Genomic DNA, 27,267 nt, shown 5'->3' with positions numbered 1-27,267 from the left:
GTGTAAGCACTCGGTCAATCAACAGTTGAATTAGGTGCCAGTTCCTGTGGTTTACAGTCCTGGCCAGATGGACAGCAGCAGTGTCCTTGTCTGTACCTCCCCCCTCCTCCCAGCCTGGATCACTCAGCCCTGGGGCAAACTACCCACACCGCCTGGATGCGTCAGTCTGGGGGTTTCAGAAACAGCACTGATTTACACACAGAGGACACAAGCTTGCAAGACTTGCATGCAGGGTTTCAAACTTGAACACCAAGCTAATTGACATCACTCTCAGTCTTTTAGCTTGGGGCAGCTTCTCCTGTTTTGCAAAAAATGTTGTAATAAGTGTCTTAGCAACCTACGGAATGTTTTTAGCAACTTTCCATTTTGTTTTAGCCGTTGGGGATGAGAATTTTAGGCCAGCAAAAGAAAAAAAAAATAGCAAGTTGCTTAAAAAGTTTCATTGTTCAATTGTATTTACTGAAACAAGAAGTTTCTAAAGACACACGCTAACTTTACAGCTCTGTCTTGTTTGCAGTAGCAACGGCCACAAAACAATGGAAGGTAACATGACTTTCAAGGAAGGAAAAGAATACCTCCAGATGATTACAAGAAGTAGGCAACAGAATTGAATTCATTCATTTAGACTTGCTAAACCTGTAAGAGCCAGATCTGAGATACCAGATCTTCTGTGTCATGGTGCCGAGAGACTCATAAACGGAGAGCAGAGACAAGAACATACAATACAATACAGCAGTCCTTTATACGACTCCCTTCAGTCCTGAATGTGGTTTGTTGACCTTGAAGACCAACCTCACTTTCCATGAGCATGGGGGACAAACTGATGTGCCACAATAGGAAAACTCTTTTGTTACAATACTATTAGGAAACTGTGCACTCTGCTTATATCTGTAGCTCAAAATGATGGCATATGTTTGCGTGAGAGGTCAGCTCAGAGACACAGTAGGCACATTGGGGGGGAATCCTGTCTAACTGAGCTTACAGCCTGTGGTTCCACACCTCTGAAATGCCCTGTAGTGCAGTGGCCAGTGTTTATGCATATGTGCTAAACACACATTAGGTTATAGAAGGCAAGTCTGCTCTCGTGGTTAGAGCAAAGGGCTAAGAGCCAGCAGATCCTGACCCAGGGGACCTCTCCAGGGGGCCTGAGGCTCCATACCCCCCCCCCCCCCCTCCCCAAGCCAGATCTGTCGTCTCCTAACGCTTGGCAGCAGCTGTCTCCCTGCACAACACAAGTCTCTGCAGCGCTCCTAATTGTGTGAGCCACACACACACACTGCAGATCTACGGAGATGTGCCTTCTGTCAAAGCACTTAGAGGTGCTGCGAGAGCCAGGGAACGCAAGACTGTGTTTAAGAAGAGCCCAGCAATTCCTGCTTCACTGGAAAAGCTAAACGAATGCACCAAACATGTCGTCATTAAACTAAAGCCAATACAACTACAAAAATATAGAAGCAAGACAGCATTACCCAGATACCTTCCAAAAATAAGTGTTTAATCAGTTTAAGAGGATACTGCATATCACTGACATTTTGCTTCTCAGTAGTCGTGTTGATTTTCTGAAGTGAGGCAGGGAAGCTTATTAATGTTGCTCTGTGCATTGAAGTCCATAGGTTTAGCATTGCGCACTGTAGCCTGTGTGACACTGATATGCTTCCCCAAGAATCGGCCTTTTCAGAATAATTTTCTGCTGGAGTAATACAACAAATAATGAACTCAGAAGAAGCAATACTAGAGAATTATACAGAAAATAGGATATTCTACACCCTCACAACCTTAACAACCAATCAGATTGCTCCGTAGCCGTAGGATATGTCACGATACACAACATTTTTTCTGTGTGAAATAGAGCTGAAAGAGAAAAACATTTCTTCACTTGGCAGGACTGTATTAGTATTTGGAATATTTACTTCCTCTTATACTTAAGAACAAACCATTGCTTTATTAAACCCTCTTCTAGGAAAATAAAGATGCTGTGAAGTATGCCTGTAACCCCTCAGGTAGAAATAACAGGTCCATCCCTTTCCTATAGTTTATAAATGAACCTAATTCTCATCACCCCTGCCTGACTGGACAGACCTCTTTGTCAGCAGGCACACGTGCACAGAGAGATAACTAACCCTGCAGATGTAGCCTCAATTAACCAGCTGTTCTACCTGAGCTGAGTGCACCTGACCAACCCCCTAGGGTCCCGAATCTCATTACCGCTGCTTTGTGGAGGTCCACCTCCCAGCTGTCCTGCCCGCTGACCTCTGTCCCGAGGCACTGCTTTTGGGGGAGGGGGTGAGAAGGGGGCCAGACTGCTTCCAACCACGCAGTGGAGCGAGCCCACAGTCTTCATAAAGGGAGGCTTGTTGTCCCGAACGGCTGTTGAGTGTAAAGTAACCACTACCTGCACTGGGGCGGGGGAGAGGCACAGAAAGGGGGGTTTGTGCCAAAGTCTGTTTGCGTGATATCATTGGTACATGGAGCAGCCTCTGAAGTTTAACTGAGTTCAATATAGTTTCCCTCTAATTACTTACCTGTTATGCATTTTCCTAGTTCGGATGCCCCTAGTAGTTTTATTCTGTATTGCATTGGCTGGCTCTGAGATCCAACAGTTTTCTGTTATGTAGTCTAATACCCAGTACTTTATGTTGGCTTCCTGATGTAGAACTGCTGCATAGGCAGTGTAGTAACACTGCCATTACCTGATGATGACCTTGCTTGAAATGCTGGTTGTTTGTGAACGCCAGGTCTAAAATTGCTCCGTCCCCTGTTGGGTTTCTGACACACACTGGGCCAACTACAATGTAGTTAATCACAAGTAAAATGACTATAAAATGATTCTGCTAACGACATGTACGGTACCCGTAGACCAAGGGTCTGAAATGAACACAGATACCCCGAGAGCTGCCCTGCGGGACAGCTCTGTGTGAGTAGCGTGCTCTGCTGCACGCACACCCTTCTCATTATTGCTCAGCTGCTGTTGGAGAGCCGGAGCGAGCCGCACATATCAATCCTATCTGAAGGCACCAGCAGGGGATGAATCAGCTGCCTGCTAATGCAGTCCCAGGACAGTGAGGTAATCGCTGCGTGTAAATCATCTCACCAGCCCATTACTGCTCCCATAATCACTGTCAGCATCTGCTGCGATTATTCTTTTATGAAAAAAATGATGCTAATAATAATGAATCACTTGTTATTTATGATGTGCAGGGTTCAAAGGGTACAGACGTTTTGAGCCCGGAGGCTTGCTGTGTGGTGTCGAGTCCCAGAGCAAAGGAGATAGAGTTTAAGACTTACCTGTTTTCCAGGTACAGCTGTGGCCAAAGGTTTTACGTCATCCTGTAGAATTAACTAATTGTGCTTCATAAAGCCCAATGAAACCAGCTGAATAATGTCACCTTAACATATTGAATGACACCGCTTTCTAGTTTACATGTGCGTAACGAAAAACTGACAAAAATTGAAAAATGTGACGTTTCGAAATCTAACATGAAATACTACTGTACTACTATTATGTCTTCCAGTAGACTTTTGCTATATAATTTTGTAGTTTCTTTGATTACATGGTGCTGAATAAAATATCTAAATGATGTTCATATATATATATATTTCTAATTATGTCTCAATCCTAAAAGTCTAGGTGATGCAAAACGTTTGACCATAGCTGTAGATCTTGTGCAATTGTTTCAATGCTAACGCTGCATGTAACAGCAAAAAGAATTCACCTCTTTTATACTGATGCGGTTTGTTTTGTTATTTGGTGCTTTTTAAAAAGCTGCTGTAAAGACAGAGGTGCTACTGTACAATGAACATGTAATCCTAGTATTAGTTTAAATGGAGGCTGTTTAGAGCAAGCCCGCACTGAACATCTGTATACCTGCTGTCTGCCCTGAATTCATTCACAATTATAGCACCATTATACAGCTACAGCAGTTGGGTAGTGCCATAAATGAACATGACTCAATGTAAAGTCTCAAGATGGCCATAGGTTCACCTCCTAGATTCAGGTATGTAGATTCAGGTACACCTGTGCATTCAAGGTGTGCCTGGAGTAAGACTCCCAGGCGCACTGTTTTAAATACACACAGAAAGCACCCCCTGTAGAACTCTTCTGCAGAGGTACTAATGGCAGGTTCAGGCTCCTCTCGGGTGGGGTCTGCCCTGTGTTTTCCCCCAGGCAGTCAGGAAGCTGAACCAGGTAGGTGGGGGCTCCAGGCTCCATATGTTCCTCATCCACTCCCCTGTGACACTCCTTCACCGTCCTCCCTCCCCAGCTGTCAACTCTGTTTATCCCTTGCTGTTAATTTCGTGCATCTGAATACAGTTACATTGCAAGAAAGAGAGCCACAAAGAGAGGAAGACGTCTCTGGGAGCATCTTCCATGTTACCTTTCAATACAGAAAAATCCAAGCGATGAGCTCTGTACTGTAAATACAGGTGGCTGTCCAGGTGATCCCTGCTACCTGTGCTCAAACACTCAACACCCCAGGCTGTCTAGACAAACTCTATATCGTCACCACTTACCAGGTCTGACGCCAAAAGCAGGAACCTGGAGAATAGCTCTGCTCTGCAGAGCCAATACTACCCTCTATACTAGGTGTGCAACTTCCGACTGCAGGCATTTTCTTCAGATATCTCTTTACACTCTTTGCACATCATATTGCCTGTGTCAGTGTAATTGATCAGAGTGGCTGATGCTGTATGTGTGGCTCTTTAACCCCCCCTCCCTCTCTCTTTCCCCGCTTCATCTCTCCCTGCTCACTCTCTGTATCTCTCTCCGTCTCTTGCTCACTCCAGTTCAGGGCCGTGATCAAACAGCAGTGCGGGGCCAGAAGGCCAGACTGTTGTAGCCTGGGGGGGGGGTTAGGAAAGGACAACAGCATGTGCCCAAACCAGAGGGCCTCAAAGGGAGGGGGGTAGGGACAGGGAGGAGAATGGGACTCCCTTTCAGTTCAGAGCTGGCTTCAGTGAGGACTATTCTTTAGTCAGGACCAGCTGGATTTACTAAACAGAGCCCCTTGAAACCAACACACTTTTCAAAGGTAGGGAGCTTTCCGACAGTGAGCCTTTAACTTTTACAGAAGTGCTACTGTGGTATTGTATGTGCAAAGGGGGTGTCACCCTGCAGCCTGACTGGCAGTATGTTTTATTGTGTGAGTCTTCACCCCTTTCTGTTTGTTCTTCTATTGGGTCTGACATTATAGGGCACAGCTAGACCCACCTGTCTGGGGTGCATGGAAGGAGCTTACGGGAGTAACAGGAAATAGAAAGCAGACGGCATTGTTTGAATTTGGTTTGGGGTAAAGCCACATGAACAAATGCTATTGTGTGCAGCACAGAGTCTCTACTCACTGCCAGTGGCCAGTTCTACCTGTGGTGCTTGAGTACTGGCCATGACTCTCTTCCTGTTTGTGTTTGTGATTGGGTGAAGTAGGCAGGTATCTTCTTGCTCTTGCTTCTTACTCTAAATAGTAAGTGAAGGATGTTAAGATGGGTGTGAACTAGGGAAATGCACTGTGTTATTTAGGGCAGGGGCTATTTGATTTGAAGCATAATGAATGTTTACGGGAGTATATACTGGTACTGTATGATAAAGGTATTTGGTTTTAGGGTGTCAGTCCCCTTTATAAAGGTTTACTGAAGTATGCAATGGTAAAAACATATAGATGGTTGTAAAGCATAGTAATGTCTCAGTGGAAACGTGCTAATTAACAGCATTGTATTGTAATAAATTTAAAGAAATGCTGAATCCATTGAAAGCATATGCAAAATGGCCATGCACAGTTACTATGGAAAACTGTTATGTGCTTCTAAACATCCAGCTGAACGTGAAATAATAATGCGTGAAGAGCATGCACTTTGATATTGAAAATGAGAATAATTTCTCAAGCACATCCATCCTATTAAAAACAGCTTTGCTCAGCAATGTGCAGTCTGCTCTGTGTAACCCCTGCAGCGCTGCCAGCATGTGGCACTGTCCATTTGTTTGCTCTAGGAAAGAATGTTTCCTATTTTGCAGCGGCGCTGGTTGACAGAGACCTTCCTGACCTCCTGTTTGCCTTCCTGTCTCCAGGTTGAAGGAAATGCTAGATCTTGTGATCGCTCAGAGTCTGAGTGCGAGTTCCCAGGGTCCGGCTGGTTGGAAGCAGAGTCAGTGGGAGACCCCCTCTCGCCCCCTGAACCCACACCACTCTCCAGGTCAGCCCCCCCGAACCGTTGAGCTCTGTTGTCTTCCTGTTGCACCAGTGCAGAGTCTGTAGTTTTTCACCAAACATTGGTAAGAAACAAAATCAGAAAAGCGCTTTAAAAAAACGTGTTCTGTAACTCTCAATACCTCTACGCTACTACACTGCTACAATCCAGTTATTTAAAGAAGAAATGGGACAAACTTTACACATGGTGCTTGCAAGATTATTATTACTAATTTTTTGTTTGTTTGTTTTAGTAAAAGTGAATGTTGTGGTTTTAAGATTAGGATTAGGGTCCCTAATAAACCAGTAATAAAATCAGATTTGCATTCTCTTCCACAGCAATGTGAAATCAAGTAATAAATGCACCCAAATGTACATTTACAGACAGAGAAGGTACAGTATGTTGTAATCACTGCCAGACAATAGGAAGGCTGGTTTAGATAACCAAGGGCACCTCTCCACTGGGCAGCAGAGTCAGCAGGGTGGAAGGGTTCCAACAGAGCTGAGTGCAAACAGCACTGCAGCGAAACATCAGGGGCTGAGCCTGTAGATGAGCAGGGCTTGAATGATTAGCTTTATCTGAGCTCCACCAAGTCTTGGGTCCTTGACCTGAGTGTGGCCTATTCAAATTGGGGTGCCAGTGAAAACAGGGCAGCACCAACAGGAAGGGCACCTCTGACCTCAGCCTTCGATTCCACTCAAAGCAGCGGAGGCTCGCTCTGTAAGCCTGCCACATGGAGCTCAGACTGAAGGGAAATGCTTTGCACAAGGGAACTGGAGAGAGAGATTAAATAGCATGAAGGGTTAACCCTAACTGAAAAAATAAAAACGTCTCTTAGTGTAATTTATTTGACGGCTTGCAGCTTTCCCAGGTGTACCTAATTATTATTCTTCAGCCCGTAGGAAGATTGTATAGGCTTCCACTTGAGTTAAGCCGTCAATTACAAGATTGCCGGAATGTTTGAAGACTGTGTGATTTGTAATGGCTGATTTAGCTTGAATATCTTTAACTTCACTTTAATGACATAGGCGTGAAAGATACTGCGTCTTACTGATTGAGACGACAGAGTCCTCCTCTAGCCAACAGCCTCATTCAAATACCGACTGGACTCCACATTGGTAGTATCCGTGCTCTGCAGAGCCAGGGCTGGGGAGATGGGAGAATGAAGGTGCATTGGTGGAACTCTGTAGAGCAGCTTGCCTTAACCCCTTCTGCACTGGGTCTGAATGCCGCTAGCACTGTCTGTCCCTTAACTGTCATGCGTGAGAACTTAATTCACAGGTATCAAAGTCGGCAGCTTGCCCCATCCTCGCGACGATCCCATCTAGCTTGTGAAACACTCTTAACATGTAAAAACAGAGACACACAGTCTGAGGAAATGGACACAAGCACACAATACTGGCACAGCATGTCACCTGACACGTTTCCACAAATAACAAACCCAGCTATTGTCTCTCAGACTCTGCAAATACCTTGGATTTGGCAGGAGTGACACATTCTTAGATAAACCTCGGTCTCAAGATTAGAACGGCGCATTCCTCACTGTTAACTGTTTGGGGATTCGAGTTCCACTGCTGAGCACAGTCCACAGCATGTTAATAGACTAAGGCATATTACCCATCCCTGTCTCTATAGAGCACATCACAGACCCAGCCCTGTCTCTATAGAGCACATCACAGACCCAGCCCTGTCTCTATAGAGCACATCACAGACCCAGCCCTGTCTCTATAGAGCACATCACAGACCCAGCCCTGTCTCTATAGAGCACATCACAGACCCAGCCCTGTCTCTATAGAGCACATCACAGACCCAGCCCTGTCTCTATAGAGCACATCACAGACCCAGCCCTGTCTCTATAGAGCACATCACAGTGACAGCCCCAACGTGTATACCCAGCGCTGGCCCTCCGTTGGAAAACAAAACCTTAAAAAAACGTATTTTCCATTTGCAGATGAATTGAAGGCGTTCAGTACCGCCCCAGCATCAATCTTCACAGCAGACCCAGGTAATGTTAATTAGTGAATAAGTGGAATAGACAAACTATAAAGAGCAATATAGAGGTGTTGTTAAATGAAATACCTTCTTGTAATCAGTGTAACAGTTTTTTACCTCTGTAAAATCTATGTAAAATAAATATAACAATATCAAATATTAAGTTTACCATGTTATTTTTGCAATTTTCCTATGCTTTCCCTTTGCATTTACTATAGTTTACCCTGGTTTGCCATGTTTTTTTAATATGCTTTACCATACTCTTTGCAGTGCTTACCTATGCTTTACCATGCTTTCATTGTGATTTATTACACCTTGCTATGCTTTTACGAGGGTAAACTTTTATAAGGGTGCTCTTAAGTTAAGGGGTTTCTTTACACTGGACCGCAGCGCTCTGAATCTGCCCCTTTGTTTCGTTGCTGTGTTTCTTTACACTGGACCGCAGTGCTCTGAATCCTCCCCTTTGTTTCGTTGCTGTGTTTCTTTACACTGGACCGCAGCGCTCTGAATCTGCCCCTTTGTTTCGTTGCTGTGTTTCTTTACACTGGACCGCAGCGCTCTGAATCCGCCCCTTTGTATCGTTGTTGTGTTTCTTTACACTGGACCGCAGCGCTCTGAATCTGCCCCTTTGTATCGTTGCTGTGTTTCTTTACACTGGACCGCAGCGCTCTGAATCCGCCCCTTTGTATCGTTGTTGTGTTTCTTTACACTGGACCGCAGCGCTCTGAATCTGCTGTTTTGTTTAGTTGCTGAGCGTTTCTGTACAGCAGGTTAATATAATAATGAGCAGGAAGTGTTATTGAATGTGTTGATGTGTCTGACAGCAGCTTGTCCTCGTATCTGCAGGTCACTCCTGGGACTTGACTCCAGTCTCTTCCTCCACCCCTGCCTGCAGGTAAGACTGAAAAAGATCTAGTTCCCAAACACTGCCATTTCAGTAGCCTGGTTTCACCCACTTTTACAGCTGAATGTGGTAAAAACATGTACTGCATTGTAAATAATAGCATAGTGAAAGGACATTAAAGCACAGTCTAAAATAGTAAAGATAAATATATCATGCTTTACTATATATATAGTAAAACACATTGTACATGTGGTAATGCTGCAGCATCACAATGCATATTGACCATGGTGAAGTTTGCAATGGGAATGCAGACCTGAGGTCTCTGTTTTATCCACAGACCCAGTGGGTTGCTCCCAGCCATGGCTGCCTATGGACAGAGCCAGTACAGCACAGGGATCCAGCAAGCCCCCTCGTACACACCCTACCCTCACCACGGGCAGGGCTACACAGTGCCTCCTTACAGTGAGTACAGCCACTTGGAATATTACACTGCAGATAAACTGCTGCATCCAGGTGCCTTCGGTAACATGAAGATCTACTACCAAACTATTGAGTGTTCCATACTGACCTAAGTGTGTCAGCCTCCAAACGCGTTTCAGAAGAAAGGTGTCTTCTCATACCTCCCCACACAACATCTTCGAACCCTGTGTGCAGAGTCATGGAGCAAGCGCTCCCCTCCAAACTCTCCATGGTGCTGGTAAATGAATTAGAGCTTTGCTGGGATTGGAAAGCGTTCAGGGATGTTTGTGATGTCACCACTAAACCATCTGCTCATGACAAAAGAAAACAATCTTCTACTTGTGATTCACCCCCATTAAAGTCACGTCAGCGAGCAATAACATTTGTTTGGGATTTGTGTGTGTGTGTGTGTGTGTGTGTGTGCATTCGAATCAGCTGGTATATAAAAGCTGGTCTCTACAGCGCTGGGTCAAAATGATTTGAAGGGCGATCCGAACAAGATACTTTTCTTAAGGAGAAATAACCTTTATCTAAGAATGTCGTTTCCTTTCAAGCTTCAGCTGTGTGCGTGAACAGCCCTGACTGCCAGATCCTTCTCTCTCCAGGTATAAAGACAGAGGACAGCCTGAGTCACTCTCCTGCACAGAACAGCCTCCTCAGCTACGCCTCTAACTTCAGCAGTTCTCCATCGGGACAGGCGCTCTACAGCTACCCTAGCCACGGTCAGTGCCCTCCACCGCCCCCCCCCCCCCCCCCCCCCGCTTAGAAATGCATTCTTATTGTGTCCTCGTCACCCCGAAACATTGAAGCCATCAGTGCAGGTACGAAAGTCTGGCACGTGATTGGCGTAAAGGGTGGCCTCAGAGCATCATGGTATCAGATCTCTCAGCGTAGCAGTGTTTCAGAGTGAGAACATGGAAACTCTTACTGCTGTCTGACTGTACTGTACGCAGTGATTTTCTTTTGGTGAATTATGGCAGCAAAGCCCCCGCGACACTGATCGCTGCATTGTTCCTTTGTTAGGGTGAAGGGGAATGAATTGACGCCCCCCTCCCTGATTCGGAACGGCAGTGGAATGAGATCCTAGCGCAGCGCTGCTTGTTTTTTATTCCATGCAGCGAGCAGCAGCTGGACTCACTCTCTGCACTCTCTCATATGAAATGCACAGCACTCTGAATGGTCGTGACGGGGTGCAGATGTGGGATGTTTTCCCAGGCCTCGAGAGTTGGTGTTGGGTTTCGTTGGGTTTCAAGACTATGAGGAAGGCCGCCGTGTTCCACCATTGTTCCAAAGAAACACCTAAAAATAGAGTCCCAACAGAGTGGCCCGATGGTTAGTTGAAGACAGGAAGGTAGTAGGGGCAGCAGTGTGGAGTAGTGGTTAGGGCTCTGGACTCTTGACCGGAGGGTTGTGGGTTCAGTCCCCAGTGGGGGACACTGCTGCTGTACCCTTGAGCAAGGTACTTTACCTAGATTGCTCCAGTAAAAACCCAACTGTATAAATGGGTAATTGTATGTAAAAATAATGTGATATCTTGTAACAATTGTAAGTCGCCCTGGATAAGGGCGTCTGCTAAGAAATAAATCATAATAAAGTAGTCTGAGCTGTTAAACTTGCACATGAGCCAAAACGTTTGTCTATAAATTTTATCAACCCAAAGCATTCCTGTTCACCTCTATGCCTCTTCTGTTGTCTTTATAATGGAGCTGAGAGGTTTCATGTGATAAAATGCAAAGAAAGTTCAATAACATCTAAGGCCAGTGTGGACCCCCCCACCTCCAGAGGCACACCTGCTCCCCATTAGTTCTGGTCTGAACCCTGGCGTCAGGCAGCCCTCTCTGCTTGCTGGGGGTCAGGGCTCTTCCTCTACTCTGTAAAACAAGAGGAGGAGTGGAGCCCAGTGCCTCACCCCCCTCCCCTGCTCTCTCTCTCTCTCTCTCTCTCTCTCTCTCTCTCCCTCTCTCTCTCCCTCTCCCTCTCCCTCTCTCTTTCTCTCTCCACATTCCCCATCCCAGCGGCGCCCGCAGCACACCGCGCCAAATTGACTTTATTGCTTCCCAGAGCTCCGTGAAATCAGCTGTCCTCTCAGGGACGGAGGTTAAGAGGCGTATCATCACATACACGGGAAGGAGGGATTGTTCAGTCTCTGTAGAGTTCGCTGTTTGTTTTTTTTCAGGAGAGATCGTCAGGAGTAAAAGGTTACGGGCTGGAGGGGTTAGAGCTGGGGAATTTTTTTTATTATTATTATTATTTTTTTTAATGAACAGGTTGAAGAGGCCTGCAGGATGATATTCCTCTGACACGTTTCATAACAAATGATGAATTTGCCCTGTTAATAGCAACAAGAATTCCCACCTGTGCTGTTTTCACCATTAATCACCCAGTGCTCTTCACAGCCCGTACCTTCAGGCAGTAGGTGTTGCCAAGTCCTCTTGACCCAAACACCTTGCCTGTCGTCTCACGGGGGTTCCTCGTATTGGCATGTAATGTACTCTAACACATTATTACTGCTCTTAATTAGATCACTGCTATGCCTTTCTTTCCACAGGCAACAGTATTCCGCCTGGAATTTTCCAGGGAGCCAATGGGATCAGCAGCTCAGCAGCCTTTAGCCCCTCTCAACAGGTAAAGCCCACCCACTTTTTCTGTGTCACACAACCAGAAACAAAATCTTACGCAGCCAAAAAAAGAAACACATGAACCGTTGGCTGAATTGTATCACTGTTGTTTACTCAGTGAAGTGGAAGCTGTTTTTACAGTCATAATCCTTATGCTATTTACTTTAAATCTCCTCGCGCCATTAAACATTCATTTACCATTTCAGCAAAAATAACAAAAAAAAAAGCTGCTTGTAACTAGCAAATCTCCTTTGAATTGTATCTGTGCGCGTGTTTCTTCCTCATGGAGATTTTCTTTTTTGTCAGGATTTCTCTGCCTACCCGAGCTTCACCCAAGGCCAGTATTCCCCCTACTACAGCTCACACTACAACACACCCTACCTCACAGCCAGCAACGTCAGCCCCTCCGCTATCTCCACGGCAACCTCCTACCTACAGCAGGAACACCCCTCTGTCATCACCAACCAGAGCCCTGAGTCACTAGCAGGTGAGGGGAGAACTCCTTCTTCTTCTTCTTCTTCTTCTTCTTCTTCTTCTTCTTCTTCTTCTTCTTCTTCTAGCACCGCCCCAGTGGATTCCAGCAGGACAGTTGCTGGCAGTTACTCCTGGAGGTGAAGGAGGCTAGCCCTGCTGCTTGAGCTACCCCTGATCTCTTTGGCAGGGCAGGCGGCTCCCAGGCGGATCACAGCGTGTCATTGTTTTCGCTGTGAGGGATTCGGAGATACAGAGACGTTCTCACAGATTACACAGCAGACTGTTGTGTTCCCCGGCTACAGTCTGTCTTTACTGACCTCCCTGGGGTTTTCTCTTTCAGCAGAGGGTATTATTTGTTGCCAAGGCCTTTGGAACTGCTGTTGAAGTTCACGAAGCACAGAGGAAAACATGTTATATAACTTATTGTAGACGTATTTGCTGGACTACAGTTTTGCAGTCTGTGTGCTTACATGTGCTTGTGCTCTGGTTTTACTATGCTTATGTTACATTTTGCCATGCTACTTTTACCATAGTACATAAGGGGTTGGGGATTTGAGTCTCAGCTGTTTGCTGCTCTCCTGTTGCTCATTCTAACTTGGGGCAGGCTGAGCAGTGATGAGGTTTTTCTTGTTTAGGGGAATACCACCCTCCCGCCAGCCCCCCCACGCCGGAGAAGGAGCAGGACTCAGCACAGCAGAGGAGAGGATCAGACGGGAAGCTGCGAGGCAGGAAGAGGGCCAGCGACCCAGCACCCCCGCTGGACTCTGAGATCGAGGTGAGAGCAGCATGCAGTACAGACAGGCCCTCTGCAGCTCTATCGGCTGTGCTGCTGTGTCTCTGACTGCGTCTCTGTCCTCCCTCCCCAGCGCGTGTTTCTGTGGGACCTGGATGAGACGCTCATTATCTTCCACTCTCTGCTCACAGGGACCTTCGCCACACGCTTCAGCAAGGTAAGGGGCCGGCTGCTGCTTCAGATTCGTTAGACTGAAGCTTTGCAACACAGCAGATCCATTCTGTTGGAACCTTTTGCAGGAAGAACTACCTGCAACCAATAGGATCCCTTTCTTAACATTCTGAGGTGGTTCTGGCTGCTTTTAGAATCATTACCCTGCTCTGGAACCTGTTAGTACTTGGGTTGCATGGCCTCTAAGGAAGATGCTGCAGTGTTTGAAAGGGTGACGGTAGCTCAGTAGATGGGACTCTCTCTCTCTCTCTCCCCTCTCAGGGATAGCACTCAACCGATCCCCCAGTATGGTGTTAGGGGGCCACATCTCAATTGAACTATCCTGCTTCAATCTCTTAAAATATTAACACACGCAATAGATCATATTATAAGTGCTGGCTGAAGTATGGAGGGTGTCTGTGTGAAATTTACAGGGTGGTGTGAGGAGAATAGCAGAGACTACTTAAATGATATGCAAGAGCTGGTGAAACACATGTTTACAGGAGACTGGGGAGACCATTTCTACTGTGTAGTTTATTAGAACTCCCCCAGATTCTCTGGAGACAATTCTGTATTTTAAAAGTTAGATGAAGAATATTCAATGCATTAATATATATATTTTTTTCTATGCTGCCATTTGAACAAATATGGTAAAAGAATCTGAGATGCATTTCATATGAAATACATATTATCTCCTACAATAACCAGCATTTTATCATCTGCTGTAAAACCAAAGCACTGCAATTGTGTTGCCAATGAGAGATCTTTTTTAACAGAAAAGCATTTCAACCAGTGCACCTTCCCAGTGAATTAAAGACTAGTCCTGCCTCTCAGCCCAGTCCCTCAACTCTATTCCACACTGCCTCCCAGTCCCTAAGGCCTATACTGCCCCCTTGAGTCGCCAGCTCCCCCTTCTCTCGCCCTGCACTCTGCTTAACTCAGTGAGAGAAGCCAGATTGAAAGAATCCATCCTGCACCACGGCAGCACTGCCTGTCATTCCCCTGTCACTCACACAGAGCTCCACTTTGATTGACAGCTCCTGTGTTAATCAGAGTTCGATGGCAGCTAACGAGAGAACAATAGTGCTGTTGCTTTTCTTGGCTGGGGAAATGTTTTGAATTCCCACGGTCCCTTGCTGGTGGGGCTGCACAATACAAATTGATAGCAGTAGATTCCTATGGAGTGTGTGTGTGTGAGTGTGAGTGTGTGAGTGTGAGTGTGTGTGTGTGTGTGTGAGTGTGTGTGTGTGTGTGTGTGTGTGTGTGTGTGTGTGAGTGTGAGTGTGAGTGTGTGTGTGTGTGTGTGTGTGTGTGTGTGTGTGTGTGTTTTTCTTCGATAAAGGAGGAGAGAGTGGTGGGGGGATGACATCTATTGACGTGCCAAATACCTCATTCCTCCCACAAGGTTTTCCTGCTGAACCGGTGAACTCTGATTGGACATGCTCTACCCCAAACCACAGACACGCAGGAAAGATTTCGAAAAAAAAAAAAAACCCAACAAAAACCAGAAAGCTCTGAGATGAGTTATGTACAGATAATTGGAGCTCAATTAGGTAGAAATTAATTCGATTCGCTTTGTGACAAATCCTGGCACAGCCAGACAGAGGGCTCTGTTTGTTTAAGTTCAGGTTTCTGTTCTTAAAGAGACAGGCAGCGCCTCGTTTCTGTGATCGACTTGTCAAGCAGAAACTCTTCCCTGTAGTTTGCAAGCTCTCTGGCCAGAGGTTTGTTCCTTCCCATATGAGAAAGAAAAAAAAAATAGACAGTATCTATCTATATCTATTATGTACTGATTTTGTTTTCTGAAATCTATCTAAATATAGTTACGGGTTCAAAAGTAGCTTGCCAGTTCCCAGCTATACCAGGGAGACGGGTCTGCACTGCAGAGCAATGAAACATGTCAGGTCGCACGAGTGGAGAATAAGGAAAGGGATGGTATGACTGGATCTGTGCAGTACAGGGGTGCAGAGGACCCCTCACGCATTGCTGTTCTTCTCCCTGTGGGTAATGCCTTCCTAGCTATGATGAAAGAGGGGCTGCCATACCACCCTCTCCCCCATTGCCTGCTATTGCTACCCATTCAGTGCTCGATGATGTGCACTCTTCCAGAATTCAACCCCCCTGATTTTTAAAGAAACTGTAGATTTCTATTGAAAAGGCGTATTTACTGGGTTAGTGACACGCATTTCCAATCAGTACTCAGAATTAACTTTTGTAGCAAAGGCTGCCTGTAACTGATTCAGCAACCTCCCACTTAAAGAGGTAGAAATGAAAGATAATTACGAAACAAAACAATGTACAAAGGAACTGGGTGTAACTGGAGCCAGTTGTTTGTGAATGGGTTTGGGGTTTGTGGTGCGCAAGACTGTGAGGGAATTGTTTCCTGCAGGACTCACAGGGGCAGGGATTCACGTATTCAAAATAGATGGCATGATGAAAGATATGAGGTTAAAAAAGCAGACCGTCTCCATAGAGAAGCTGTTGGCACTGATGGTGGCTATTCCACTGGTGTTTAAACACCAGCACAGGAGGCTGCATACAGTACAGTTCCACCAGAAGCAAGTATTGGATGAGGAGCACATGTCACACCTGACAAATCCATGCAACCACGAGACACTTCCAAGGCCACTGGTCATTTGTACAAGAATGTGCTGCAGAACGTAAAGATAAAGATTTCAGATGAGGCGACACCTTCTTCTTGTGTCATCATCAGACACACCCAGATTGTTATCTCTGAGTTCAAAGGTACAGGGCTGGTGAACTCGCCTTGGAAGAACGTCTTCTCCTAATAAATCACCTTTCTCCTGGTGCACCTCTCAAGACACAGCAGCAAAGTGTGCCTGTCTTGAAAATGAAAAACGAATTGAACTCAGTCAGGGGTTTTACAAACCCATGAAATAAATGAACTTCAGTTTTCACTGTGATACATCATTGCTCATGCTGAGTTACTAACAGTAACAGTCAGTTAAAGGTAGTCCAGTTACAAATCCACATTTGAAAACCTTGGCAATGTGCTCCACACACAAAGTGTTATGCCAGGATTTTAGTTTTTTTAAGTGTGGTATTCATGAAACTTTTTTTCTATACTTTTATTTAACAACCCAGCAACATTCTTGAAGAATCCCATGAACATCAAAGTTTTTTTCATCCATTAAAACCAGGAGCTGAAGCTTTGTGAATAGGGGTCTTGATGATCAAGTATTTTGTTTTCCACCTCAGTGCACCTCTCATCTCTCCATGGTGTTGACTATAATTACTCAAATCTTTTTTGTTCTGACACGGGAAGCTGGGTGCCTCTCTCTCTCTCTCTTTGGCAGGAGATTCCAAGTAATTATCCCTAATTAAAACCGTTCAATTGCAGCCCCTCTCTGACTTTGCTATTCTTCTTTCAAAGTGCTGGGAGGGGAACCAGGTTGTCAGCTCCTGAGTGCTAATCTGATGTTCACCCCTGGCTGACTCCTCCAACCTGCCAGCCAGCCCCTGCTGATCCTAGCTACCTGGCATGGTGCACATCTCTCAGTAGTTCAAAGGGAATTGTTTTCAATCGCAAGCCTGTTGCTTTTAGGTTCTGGCGCGTTTTTCTTTTGTATGGGCCTGTGTGTGTGGTGTTTTTTTTTTTTTTTTGTGGTTGCCGGAGGCGATGTGATTCATTTCCCAGCCCACAAAGAAATAATAGAATCCCTTGTCAGAATGATTGACACAAACATAATCTGAGGGCCCACAGAGCAGACAGGTGGGGTGAAAGGGACTTGGGAGGGAGGGCACTGTTGGGAGCCAATGGGCTCTGTCTGCCTCCCTTGTTGTGACAAGGAGAAAAACAACGAAAATATTATAAAACTAGTAAGAAACAACTCTGAACGGCAATCGAACGTCTTCTTGCTAGTTTCTATTGCAGTGTTTGTTCAGTTATGGATAAAGCCGTTGGTCCTTAACAACGCAAAGTAGCGCTAGCCGTGCTGCAGCCTGCTGGCTAGACAGAGGAACTGTATGTGGTTGTTATAAGAAATGGCTTCTTCTCTTATACTGTACCTGTTCTTGAGCTAATGATCTGCATAAAAACTCCCTCAGGGCCTCTCCTCAGCTTTCATCCTGGGTCATTCCCTATGTCTGAAATTAAACATGTCTCCGGACAGCCCCAGTGTTACCATCGGGCCAAACACAATGACCCTTCTTAACTGGAGAAAGATGTTTTGGGGGGAAATTCAACAGCATGCAATAAATCGTGTGATCGCAGAGCAATATTTATTTAGATCTGATTAACACATCATTAAATTTGTCCTAATCCAATCCAAAATGACTCCAGTTATTCCATTAGTCTGCATGTAATGCCTGCCCGCCTCCCAAAGATTTCGCTTGCCATAAAGTTAATTGAATCAGGGGACTGTGAGGTGACAGCTCATCAGGAAATGGGTGATGATTACCAGTAATTAGAATAATGACAAGATATTAGTCATTTTAAGATTATTTCATTTTGCTACCCCTACTCTAAAGCCTTGAGGTATTACTGGGAAACAGATCAAAAATGCAATTTAATTACCTTGTTATTACTCTTCCCCATAATTGCTGTTTCTATAACGGGGTAGTGACACACAGTGTATCTGCATTGAGCAGTATGGAGTATGCTGAGCCCTGTTATAAAGAGGTAGTGACACACAGTGTGTCTGCATTGAGCAGCATGGAGTATGCTGAGCCCTGTTATAAAGAGGTAGTGACACACAGTGTATCTGCATTGAGCAGTATGGAGTATGCTGAGCCCTGTTATAAAGAGGTAGTGACACACAGTGTGTCTGCATTGAGCAGTATGGAGTATGCTGAGCCCTGTTATAAAGAGGTAGTGACACACAGTGTGTCTGCATTGAGCAGTATGGAGTATGCTGAGCCCTGTTATAAAGAGGTAGTGACACACAGTGTGTCTGCATTGAGCAGTATGGAGTATGCTGAGCCCTGTGCTTTCCTTTCTCCCTCCAGGACTCTGCCAAGGCTGTGTCACTAGGGCTCTGGATGGAGGAGATGATCTTCAATCTCGCGGATACCCGGCTCTTCTTTAACGACCTGGAGGTAAGAGCCACTATCAGCCTACCTTAACTAGCTCTCCATTTACCCAGACTCCCTCCCAGGACACCAAGGGTCCTACACAACTCCCAGTTCCAGAGGTGGAGTGCACTGAGAGGGGTACCCTTCCTCGCTGTTCAGTGTAGTCATGGATCATTGGACTGGTTAAGTAATACAGGTTCCAGTAACAGGTAAAGTACTTCAACGTAATCTAGAAGGTAGGGGAAAACAATGGAAATGCTGTAAGCTAGTAAGAATCAGTTCTGCCTAAGCCCAGCTCATTTCTTGGGATGTGAAATCACAGCTACCTGTTTGCTGGTCATCTTGCCAGGACACCCTTGTAAATGAGGCCTCCGTCTCAGTGGGTTTATTCCTGGTTAAAGAACGAACAAATAAAATAGCTTTACAAGATCTGCTGGAGCGTAGGCTGCTATTAGATATTTCAGTGATTTTTATTTATTTATTCACATTAAGGTTCATGTTAAGTATTCACAGCTTGCAATTCAAGATGTCCAGCAATACAAATGTCCAGATGTATTATCACCGTATATATATTTGGATGCGAGGCAGCGGATCCTGAATGGGGTTCAGTTTCCAGAAATCATTACGCTGGGCTGTAAGAGTTTTCATCACTTTCTATTGCTCAGCTTGAACTCAGTCAGCTACCGCAGAGAGTTCATTCGTTTACACAGTGTACTCAAACTGCCAAACTATTTGTAATGAGGTTATTACTCATATAGAAAGAATGACGTAATGCACTAGAATGAACCACTCAAGTAATAACCAAGCAAATTAAAAACAGCGAACTAAATGCATGTGTCTCGGTTAAGTTTAGGGACGAACTGAAGGATCAGTCGGAGCTAACTAACCTGAAGTGTGAAGTCTGGGAACAATCGACTTCACTCCTGGGAATATCAACTCCCATGAACTTTGCAGCCCTATAGTTAACAGTCGGGGGGGGGGGGGGGGGGGGGGGGGGGGGGGGGGGATGGAAAGAGGGAAAGAATTCGAAAAGCCTGTATTTTTTTTTCTTTTAAATTCCAAAGTCTTGTATGTACAAATGATGGGATTACAGTTAACCCTGATCCCAGTGGGAAGCAAGATTGTTAATTACAGGTGTGTGCCTGTTTGCGAAAGGCACATTTCTGCTGCTAAAGCACACTTTGTTCTAGGAGGAGCAGTATAAGTGGTCGTCAATGAGTTTTTAACAAGGGCTGGCCTGCTATTGTCTCTGTAATTGGTAGTGCTTACTGTGCTGTGCTGGTATGGGATTGGGAGGATATGCTTTATTGAAGCTGCTAATCAGTCAGCTGGGGAGCTGGTGGAGAGTCTAACTCAGCAGAGGAGAAGAGTTTGGGTTTTCAACCTCATGTCAACACGATTGCTGTATCCTGGATTTAGAAAGTGAAAGGAAATTGCTCTCTTTTACCAAACACAAACAGAATGTAATATATATTTATTAGACAGAAATAGAGACTAAACACAGAAATAATCCTGGGGGAAAGAAAACATCCTAACATCAGGTTTGTAAAACCCTACCTGCGGTATGCCATGGTAACAGCGTAGTGAATGGGACTGAAGTGAAATCTTGGGACTGGGACCCTGAGGCCAATACCCTGACAAAGCATGGAAACTGACCACCATAAAATGTCATCACTGCAGTGAGAGCCAGCCGAGCTGGTAACGAAAGATAAACACCAGGGAAAAGGCAGGAGGTGAGAGCCGGAGCTGGGACAGGGGATGAGGGAACAGGAGCTGGGACAGGGGATGAGGGAACAGGAGCTGGGACAGGGGATGAGGGAACAGGAGCTGGGACAGGGGATGAGGTAGCGTCTTGGTCTGACTCTGAGAGTTCGAAATGCGATCGCTGGACCTGTCATCCTTTAACAGCAACATGAAAGAGCCGAGAGGCGGAGAGAGAGAGAGAGAGAGAGAGGGAGAGAGAGAGAGAAAAGAAAGTGGAAAATGAGAATAGCAGATCTGCATACATACCATCGCGCTGACATCTCGAGCACGGCTGCTGGGCCTGACTTACTGGGAAACCAAGGGGGGGTGGAAGGGGGCATGCTGGGAGGAGGGCTGTGTTTGTGTTCATTGGCTTTGGAAACTGTATGCTGAAGTTCTAGTGGCTCTGTGTGTGTGTGTGTGTGTGTGTGTGTGTCTGGGTTTCATCCAGTAGCAGATTTATTGACATCACAATCTCTCTCTGCATTGTGTGCTGTTCTTTTCATCTCTTTTTAATTCTCAGCACACTAAACGCTTCAGGAATATGAGTGCTAGTGTTTTCAGGAGGCGGTGTGTGTCTGTGAGCCTCACTGCAGAGGGGCGATGGTGCCAGGCACACCTGTCTGAGGCCATGTCTCCCCACGCTCAGGCTTCGCTGTGTGAAAACAGCGTGTTTCTTCCTGCAGAACACTTTGTTCGTCTAAAAAAAAAAAAAGCCCCGGTTTGTAACATTTCCTGCTTTCTTTCTTTCATTTCCCAGGAATGCGACCAGGTTCATATAGACGACGTGGCTTCGGATGACAATGGGCAAGATTTAAGGTGCGGAATTTCCTGAAAGCTGATCTCCGGCGAAGACGATTAAATCTGCTGTGCTGTGTTGTGCGGGGGGGGGGGGGGGGGGATTAATGGTGGAAAGAACATCGATTGCCTCACACTCCTTTCTTTCTTTGTCTCTCTTTCAACACCTTTTCTTTTGTTTTTGTGTTCCATCCTCCACCCTTTTCTGTTCTTTCTTTGTATTACCTCTTTCTCATCGCCCTGCGGAGATCTTCACAAATAATCTTGCAGTTTAATATAAAAGAAGACGTCTTGCCATACTGAATATTCCTGTGTGGTACATTTAAAAAAATGAATGAATTCAATAAAGTCAACTCAAAGACGTTGCCTTCCACTTCCCTCTCCCCACCTGCCTCCAGGTGACTCCCTCTGCCCCGGGGCAACAGGGGCGGGTTCAGAGATCCTGCTGTCCCACAATAAATCAGAAAGCTCGGGGTAATTAATAACACTCCAGCTGTCAGAGAGATAACATCGGATTGGCTGACCCTGCACTGAGCTGCTGGCTCTGTAATAATAGGGAACAATATTTTGAAGTAGGAAAAAGAGAAATGAATTTTGCTGATGGACAGGGTGTCTTTGGAAAGGAGACGCTGCATCAGACAAGACCCACAATTCTGACCTGCTCCTAATCCTTAAAACAAAGCAGACACGAACCTGAAGCTACCACTCGGGGACAGTAAGTCCATGCGTTCTCATTACAAGGCACAGCACATGGCTCCATGCTGCTTCTTTGCAAGGACAGAATGTTCAAATTTAAAGAACAGGAATATTTAGAAGGTTCTAATTGTAGGTCATTCACAAACATTCCGAGACATCGTTCTCTCCCTCGTCTTGCTTCGCCTGTCTGAGAGGGTGACTGTGAGATATGCGCGTCATGTTCTTTTAATTAAAGATGATTTATTATCGGGGCTGACCCTGCTCGGGAATTCTTCTTGCTGCGCTTGGGGCTCTGGCATTCACCCCAAATTCTCACGGGTTCAAGTGTACATTTTAACAGCGCTATACAATAATGACAAATACACTGCAGATCATTTTGCGGTTAGAAAAACATTTGGAAAGAGACTCGAAGACTGTCTTAAATCTCACTCAACGGAGGGAAACTTTTTTTTATAAATGAGGGGAGCCTTGATAACAGATTCATTAACTGAACAAGAATGTAATTTATACACGTGTGTGTGTATATAAGGCTTACATAGCTTCGCATATTTGATACAATTAAATCTTTTCTGTACTATGTGTGCATTATTTTTGACTTCACTGTCCTGTTTTTATTTGCACTTCTCAATAGCTATGTTATACTGTATGTGTGTGTATATATATATCTATATCTCCTCTGAATAATATACTGCACCCCCTTCTAGCTATGGGTGTGGTAAAGCATTGTACTTGTGTGTAAGTGCATGCTTAAAAGTAGTTTTAAATAAAGAGTAGAATGCAGTGTTTGAGAGCTTCTGAAGCACAGTCTGACCCCCGCGCCCCCTCTCCCCCTCTTGTTTTCCAGCACGTATAACTTCGCTGCGGACGGGTTCCACAGCCCCTCGAGCGGGGCCACACTGTGCCTGGGGTCCGGGGTTCACGGTGGGGTCGACTGGATGAGGAAGCTGGCCTTCCGTTACCGGCGAGTCAAGGAGGTTTACAACACCTACAAGAACAACATCGGAGGCAAGTGTGGAACGTGCGTTAGAAGATCTGGAGGACCCGGCCCGCTTGTCTCTTTCATGAATTATATAGAAGCAGGGTTCAGGACCATGCTAGCACTCCCAAACCCTGACTGACTCTCCGTCTTGTGATTGGCAGGTGTGTTGGGCAGTCCCAAGAGGGAGGAGTGGCTTCAGCTCAGGAGAGACATGGAGGTCATGACTGACATGTGGCTCACCAATGCAGTGAAAGCACTGACTCTCATCAACTCCAGGTAAGCAGGAGCCATCGGGGGTGCTAACACAGCGGGACGCTGTCACTCAGGAGTTTTTTAAGGAATGCTGTTTCAAATTCTCTTTGATGGACTAGGTTTCATTTTCACAGGACTGCTTCAGAGCGGCGTTCATTTCAACAATAAGAACATAAGAAAGTTTACGAACGAGAGGAGGCCGTTCGGCCCATCTTGCTCGTTTGGTTGTTAGTAGCTTATTGATCCCAGAGTCTCATCAAGCAGCTTCTTGAAGGATCCCAGGGTGTCAGCTTCAACAACATTACTGGGGAGTTGGTTCCAGATTCCCATGATTCTCTGTGTAAAAAAAGTGCCTCCTATTTTCTTTTCTGAATGCCCCTTTATCTAATCTCCACTTGTGACCCCTTGTTTCTTTTTTCATGTCGAAAACGTCCCTTGCGTCGACATTGTCAATACCTTTTAGGATTTTGAATGCTTGAATCAGATCGCCGCGTAGTCTTCTTGTACTGTTTCACGTACTTTAGACAACTAACTTCATTCAGTCGGTGAAGTGTGTTTAATCCAGCAACCAGCATGTTATGCTTCTGTTTAGAAAAACCAGGCATCCCCATCAGTCACTGCGTGTACAATCGGACCATGTTAAGTTTCCTGTCTATGTATCTATTTAATAATGCATGACTGGTAAGTTTTGGCAAGGCAGCATCTCAAACTCAAACTGTTTAAAAAAAAAAAATCAAAATTGTGACGAAGGGGTTATTAATGCATTGCTTCAAATAATCTAAGCTATATCAAAAGATTACAACAGCAGCTCATTGTTAACAGTTAATAAAATACCTATATGGCTTTAGCCTTAAGAAACACACATTCCTAATAAAATCTGTCTGTGCTGTATACTCAGACTGTGGTGCAGATGTGGGGTTCTAACGCCCCCTGGTGGTTGTTTTACAGGCCGAATTGTGTGAATGTGTTAGTGACCACCACTCAGCTGATCCCAGCGCTGTCGAAGGTCCTGCTGTACGGGCTGGGGAGCGCCTTCCCCATCGAGAACATCTACAGTGCAACCAAGACAGGTGAGGGGCACGGACACACGATTCAGGGGCTGCCTAATAAGTCAGTATGCCACGCTCGTGTACCAGTCTGTATAGGGTACTGCGAGGACTAGTCACACTCTTGTTTTACAGCAGGAAGGTGTATGCGTTTGGCTTAATCCATCATCTTACCTATATATATATATATATATATATATATATATATATATATACAGTATGTACCGTAGTGAATGCTGTGGTGGTTGCTGGCGTGTCTGAATGGATGCTTTGCATGAAAAGAAAGCGCTCTGGTTATACGAGGATCAGTAACTCCGTGTCTGTGTGTGCCTGTCTGTCCCAGGGAAGGACAGCTGCTTCGAGAGGGTGGTGCAGCGTTTCGGGAGGCGAGCAGTCTACGTGGTGGTGGGGGACGGAGCAGAGGAGGAAAGTGCCGCCAAGAAGGTACGGCGCGGGGGAGAAACAGACTTCCGCTGGAAACGTTTGTCATTGCCCTTAGAAAAGTTTCCCATGGTATAGTTGGAGTTTTCCCTCATGCTCTTCCCATGGTTATCCTAGACATTTACCATCGTCTACCCTGATTTGACAGGTTTATTAATATGCTTTACCAAACCTCGCTATTCTTTACAGTGCTTACCTATGCTTTACCATGCTTTCACTGTGCTGTGCTTTTACTATGGTAAACTTGTGCAAGGGTGGAATGATGTTTCTTTTAGTATTTCTAGATTCTATTGAATGTTTGTTCATCCATAATGAAACACCACTCTCCCCTGTCAATCTGTTATTGCTTCCATGTGATTGTCAGCCCAACCCCCCTCTCCCTGTCACTTTCCCCTCTTTACTCCCGTCAATGTATTCGTTTGTTCTGCTAAGCCTGCTTTTGCCTGTCTCTCCCCACAGAAGAACATGCCATTCTGGAGGGTGAGCTGCAGGGCTGACCTGGATGCTCTGAGCCACGCCCTGGAGCTGGAGTACCTCTAGGGGGCGCCACCTCTCAATCTCTCTGGACCGGGTGGATCTCTCGCTGGCGACAGCGGAGCTTAAAAAAACAACAATCAATCAGAAAGGATTTTTGACACTTGTTTCATCATTCAGCTTTCAAGAACATCAGGAATCTCGTTGCGTTTCAACGTTAAAGACTTTTAGAAAAACACTTGGTGGGATTAGCAAAAAAATAAACGGACTTCAGTTTCAGAAGACGTCTCCAGTCCTAATTCCCAGGTGAACAGGATCCAGGCAGACTGATGCTGGCTGTGCAGCTGCAGGTTCACCGCGGGTCCTTCATGTCAATTAGAGGCAATAGAGCCCACTGTTATTTAATAAAACAGAGCATCAGCAGGCTGTCCTGACAGGCTGGGCGGCTCAGTGTATCGCAAGGGGATACAAAGATGTTCACTTCTGAGTCGCTGGTTCGATTCCTGCCCAGCTCAGTGCTGATCAGAGCATACTGAGGCTCAGGGCTGTGTGGTCATGTGCATTACCAGACCTGCAATAGAAAGTGTGGATTTGTAGAGTGTGTTTCAGGACACACACACTGACACACTCATGGACACACGCACACACACACACACTGACACACGCACGCACACACACTCACACTAGCTAACCTCATCATTCTATTGCCACAGAAGCAGACCTGAAAGCTTCCTGCACCCCACAGAATCTGCAATGGTCTCCACAGGGACAAGGATCCAATTTCAAGCTGCTGCAGTCAGTCTGTACCTGTGTGCTAGAGCCTGGATTCAGTCCAGATGAGAGCACAGCCGTAGCCATTAGGGCGCCATGCACAGAGATGCTAGTTAACGTCGCTAGGATCTGTCATATCCTTCTTAAGAGCTTTCTAAACACTGCTCACAGACCAAGAAAGGGAAAACCCATGTCCGGCCACCGGGGGTCGCTATTGTGCTGCAGAATAGAAAACTCTGCGCGCTAGTTGAAATAAGTTATTTTTCTTTTTGAATAAGATATTTTCTCTTCTTAATAAGGGCTGGGACGACGTCCTTAAGGAGCGCTTTCTTTTTTAACGGCGCAGGTATACGACTGCAGTGATTGGCAGTTCAGTAACAGGGGCTGGGCAAGGTGACTCATCACATGATACCTCTGATCCAATCAGACGGTATGCAATACGATACATTGCGGTGTGTGTTTAAATCCTGCCTGGAATGAGAGCAAAGCCCTTCATCCGCATAGGACAATCACTTTCATATTTATAAACTGTTTTCTTAGTTCCTTCTTGTTTATGAGCCCTTCTTGTTTCTGCTATGCTATTGTCTATAGTCCAGAAGCGTGTTCCTGAATTGCGCTGTAGAGCGAAGCTGTCTCCTGCAGTGCTGTATTCGTTGATTAAGTGCAGGTCCTGTTCTGGGTGCAGGTTTAGACAGTACCAGGGAATGCAGGTCACAGTACCTCCGAAACATGACAGAGAAAGCCGCAAGACTACAGGTTACACGCAGAAACATTAGGACTGCAATTACAGGTCAGGCGCTAATAAAAATAACCATTTCAGATCCTCATATACAAAACGTGGACTGTTTTTTGATGAGCGCTTTGGGGGGAAAAACAAGAGAATGAACTAGAATAAAACATTTGATTTCAGGGATGGAAATAAGACTCCCGTTGCACAGCAATGTAATCCATTCCTGGTTTCACTAATAATTTAATAAGACACACCTGAGCTTGTTACCTATATACTGTGGCTAATCAAGCTCATAGCAAAACCTACAATGGGTGAAGCTGCAATACCATCCCTGGATTTAGTTAATCACAGGACTTAAAAAAGTCTCAACGCAGCATTCCCACGGGGACTAACACCTCCTTAAAGGAAGACCAGGCAGGTGTATGGTTGTCCACAGCAGCAGCAGCTTATTAGCTAAACATTAACCTCAGAGATACCAATAGATGTTCAGGGCTACAGATTTGAGCTGCTTGGAGCTGTTTGATTGCTTATTGCAGCCCAAGTGCTGGGCTCTCCCAGTGAATTTATTGAGAGCAGGGAGGTGTGATGGACCCGCTGGTAGCGTTTCCATCTACACTTCTGGGATTGGACTGTGGCTCCGTCTGTCAAGTGGAAGGACAATCTTCAGGAGGGGAGCTGGTTCTGCATTCAGTACATGTGTTGTTAGGATCATTTTCTGTTCATGGAAATCAATGTGTTTTCATATAAAAAAAATAAAAAGTGGTACGGGTTGTTATTGGACTTTGCATGTGTC

At 45.5% G+C, this 27,267-nt stretch overlaps 1 protein-coding gene across 5 annotated transcripts in view; it reads left to right on the top strand.

The window, feature by feature from the left end:
• The window catches only part of LOC117420767 (eyes absent homolog 2-like), a 36,811-nt gene extending 9,557 nt beyond the window's left edge, over positions 1-27,254 (top strand). For 2 of the 5 annotated variants that reach the window (XM_058990789.1, XM_058990787.1), the window contains exons 2-17: positions 6,062-6,186; positions 8,132-8,185; positions 9,019-9,067; positions 9,354-9,478; positions 10,081-10,197; positions 12,024-12,100; positions 12,400-12,580; positions 13,203-13,342; positions 13,434-13,517; positions 18,479-18,568; positions 21,048-21,106; positions 22,626-22,786; positions 22,922-23,036; positions 23,961-24,082; positions 24,402-24,502; positions 24,959-27,254. In XM_058990789.1, coding sequence (XP_058846772.1) covers positions 6,072-6,186; positions 8,132-8,185; positions 9,019-9,067; positions 9,354-9,478; positions 10,081-10,197; positions 12,024-12,100; positions 12,400-12,580; positions 13,203-13,342; positions 13,434-13,517; positions 18,479-18,568; positions 21,048-21,106; positions 22,626-22,786; positions 22,922-23,036; positions 23,961-24,082; positions 24,402-24,502; positions 24,959-25,039 — 1,671 coding nt within the window. In that variant the 5' untranslated portion in view covers positions 6,062-6,071 and the 3' untranslated portion in view covers positions 25,040-27,254. Of the gene's footprint in view, positions 1-4,952; positions 5,031-6,061; positions 6,266-8,131; positions 8,186-9,018; positions 9,068-9,353; positions 9,479-10,080; positions 10,198-12,023; positions 12,101-12,399; positions 12,581-13,202; positions 13,343-13,433; positions 13,518-18,478; positions 18,569-21,047; positions 21,107-22,625; positions 22,787-22,921; positions 23,037-23,960; positions 24,083-24,401; positions 24,503-24,958 lie in introns of those variants that run through there. The other 3 variants (XM_058990788.1, XM_058990791.1, XM_058990790.1) reach the window with 3 other exon arrangements.
• The last annotated feature ends 13 nt before the right edge of the window (positions 27,255-27,267 follow it).

The sequence above is a fragment of the Acipenser ruthenus genome, chromosome 18 (assembly GCF_902713425.1).
Source record: "Acipenser ruthenus chromosome 18, fAciRut3.2 maternal haplotype, whole genome shotgun sequence".
Lineage (NCBI taxonomy): Eukaryota > Metazoa > Chordata > Actinopteri > Acipenseriformes > Acipenseridae > Acipenser > Acipenser ruthenus.
The sequence above is the reverse complement of the archived record's forward strand: the minus strand, read 5'-3'. Positions and strand labels throughout refer to the sequence as shown.